Genomic DNA, 3,019 nt, shown 5'->3' with positions numbered 1-3,019 from the left:
TTACTCCCAACCTGATGTCCCCCCCACCCCCAGTGTGTGGGGCATGGGGGGCCCCAAGCAGCCCTTTGCAAGCTGGAGCTCTGGCAGCCTGCAAGGGAAAAGCTACTGTTTCCCATTTTTCACCTTTGAAGGACAATCCATTTTTAAAGTTTGTCCATGTCCCTTTCATATATTCTTGCCACCCACAGGTTGAGAAATGCCGTGCAGTTGACTCCTCTTGATGGACAAACCCTAAACCGGGGTTCTCAGCCTTGTTAGACTCTAGGCTGCCTGCGGTTAGATTCAAGCCAGGCTCAGAAAGCACCAGCTCATAGTTTTCACTTGCTTTTGGACTGTGGAAAAATAATAAAGCCGTTTTGATGATGATATTCTTATGATCTTTACACAGAACTCAGAAAGCCCAGGGCAGGCCACGGGGGGGTTTTACTCTGGGCTTATGTCGCAGATCATGTTTGCAGGCCTGGCCGTGGTAACACAGTGGGGAGAGACAGCGCAGTCTAGGACTGATATATGGCTGCACCTCTAGTGGAAAGGACATGGAAAGGTACCAAGAGGTGATATACAGAGCTGTGCTTCCAGATCCCCAAGTAGGGAAGCTCTGGGCACCCTCGGAGACTCCCGGTGACCCCCCTGGTAACCACTGCCTTGGAAAGCAAAGTCCCCACAATAGGGACGAGGACGGAGCAACGCCCCCCTCCCCTCCCGGGAAGCAGCACGTAGCCAAGCAGAGCCCGCCCCGCGAGAGCCGATACACCCCAAGGCAGGCGGCGCGGCGCATGCACAGACTAGCTAGCCCGGCCGACCCATGCGCAGACTAGCATGGTCCTCAGAGCACAGCCCCGAACGAAGCCGCGCGCCCTGCATGCTGGGAAATGTAGTTTCCGCCCAGTGGCCCCTCCTCCGCTTAACCTGCGGGAGCCGCCATGGTGTGACGTAAGAACGTGCCTCTCCGATTGGGCGGGCTCTTCCCGTTTCTGTCTTCCTGTGTTTCGCTTCGGGGCCTGAAGCTAGAGCTCCGCTAGGAAGTACAGGTTAGTGATGTCACGCAGCGGAAGTGACATTATTTCCGGTGTGATGGCGGCGGTGAGTATCCCTGAGCGGCGAGGGGCCGCGGGTCTGGTTTCGTCGGCGCTGGCATAGGCCGCGGCCGACTCTGGGGACGCCGGGGCCGGAGGTCGCGTCCGACTTCGGGGCCGCCACTGCGGCCTGCTCTGCTCCGCCCCGCCCCACTCTGCTCTGCCTGCTTGCGGCCGGGCCCCCTCCTCCCCTCCGAGCCCGGCAGGTCCCCGACTCGTGCCTCCTTCAGTGACGCTCTTAAGGCAGACCCGAGCCCCTGTGACTTGCAGCAGCCCCTGCGGCCCGGGAGGCTGATGAGGGGGGGTTGCTCCAAACGTGCCTGCTGCTTCGAGGGGCAGCTGAAGAGCAAACAGGCGGGTGGTGAGGTTGCTGGTTTAAATTGAGTTCGAGGGGGGATGCTGAGCAGAGCCTACCGGACAGTGCCCGCTGGCCCTTGAGCAAGTCCAAGGAGCCAGGGGATGCTGCCCAGTGAAACTGCCAGGAGGCATGAACAGATTAGGGACAGGAAAACAGCCCTGCAATCCCTGGGGGTCAACCCAGCCAGAGTCTCCTTCCTGGTCAGATAAATCACTCGTGTCAGAGATGGGCTTGTTTGAGACATATTGGGAACATGGGCTTTATGCCCACCGAGCAATGGTTCCCACCCTCCTTAGTAGAGGAGCCTGCGTGCCCGCTAACTGAATTCATGAGACAAATAAAAGACAAAACAGAGATGGGAGTGAAGGTCAGAGGTTCAAAATGACAGCAATGAGGGAGACACCAAGCAGAACACACTGGACACTGCCTACTGGCTTTCATGAGTCCCAGGAGCCAGTGGGCACTGTCCAGTGAAACTCTGCCTGGAGACGTAAAAAGACCAGAGACAGGAAAACAGCTGCATAGGCCTTGGGTGTCCTCCGTACCAGAGCCTCCTTCCTGGTCAGGTGGATCATTAGTGTTACAAATGGGATATATAGCTGGTCTGACCCAAGATGGCACTTGTGTTCCCATCTGGCTATTAGACTAATAGCATTAGTTACTCTCACTTAAAGATGAATCACATCAGTCCTGTACAGAAAACATCCCAAGACTAGAAAAGACAAGTGGAGAAGGAAGGTGGTGGAGACAAGGGTTTTTCTCTGGGATTAGCCACCAGTCTTCGTCCTCAGCCTTTTTTTTTTTTTTTAAAGCAGTTATGTTTTTTTGTGACCTGTCGCATGTTGTCAGAAAACACTAATACTGAAATGAAAAACAGTTGAGAAAATCTTGAGCTACTGACTTTTCAGCAGTGCTGTCAAAGATTTTTACATCAAGACACCACTGAATAAAATGTAATTCCTTGCTCTGATGACAGCATTGAGGGAATAACTTGGTCACTTGTATAATCAGAAGCATGGAAAAACTGCAGCAAGGGGCCTTGCACTGAGAGCTTATCTGTATTTTGTGGGGAGTGTAAAGAATGGAAATTAATAATATGTTTGTTTTGGAGTGGAATTGAGATCTTTCTAATCATTCTGGTTATTCTACAGTGAAAAGTTAATTACAGCACTACATCTATTTGTAGCTTCTTAAAGTCAGAAAGTACTGAATTCAGAAAAGCTTACATATATTTTTGTGTTGTTGCAGGATTATGAATCTTATTTTAAGAGAATTTGGCAGATATAATGCTTGGTTTTCTCATTTTAAAAATCCCTGGGACTTAAGTTCACTTTTAGTTTTCTTACATAATAAGGCCACATGTTGCTGAGATGTTTCTTGTAAGATGTTAAGAAATTCATTTGGGTTGCACCGATAGAGATTTTTTTTGACTGATGACCGATTTTTAACGAGCCATATCGATCAATGCTGATCCAATTGCCAATATGCAGCTGGGCAGCATGGAGAACAGCCTCTGGCTGGTAAGTCTGTTGTGGTGGAAGAGGTGGGGGGTGGGAAGGGGCATGTGGGGGAGGCAGATCAAGGC

The 3,019-nt window shown here is 51.5% G+C and overlaps 1 protein-coding gene across 3 annotated transcripts in view; it reads left to right on the top strand.

Annotated features, from left to right (window-relative positions):
- The first annotated feature begins 1,059 nt into the window (after window positions 1-1,059).
- The window catches only part of CWC22 (CWC22 spliceosome associated protein homolog), a 116,261-nt gene continuing 114,301 nt past the window's right edge, over window positions 1,060-3,019 (top strand). For 2 of the 3 annotated variants that reach the window (XM_019523037.1, XM_019523036.1), the window contains exon 1: window positions 1,060-1,083. In XM_019523037.1, the coding sequence (XP_019378582.1) occupies window positions 1,075-1,083 (9 nt within the window). In that variant the 5' untranslated portion in view covers window positions 1,060-1,074. The remainder of the gene's footprint in view (window positions 1,084-3,019) is intronic. The other variant, XM_019523038.1, reaches the window with a different exon arrangement.

The sequence above is a fragment of the Gavialis gangeticus genome, unplaced genomic scaffold (assembly GCF_001723915.1).
Source record: "Gavialis gangeticus isolate Ggan-Ray unplaced genomic scaffold, GavGan_comp1, whole genome shotgun sequence".
Lineage (NCBI taxonomy): Eukaryota > Metazoa > Chordata > Crocodylia > Gavialidae > Gavialis > Gavialis gangeticus.
Note: the sequence above shows the minus strand (reverse complement) of the source record. Positions and strands in the feature narration are given on the sequence as shown.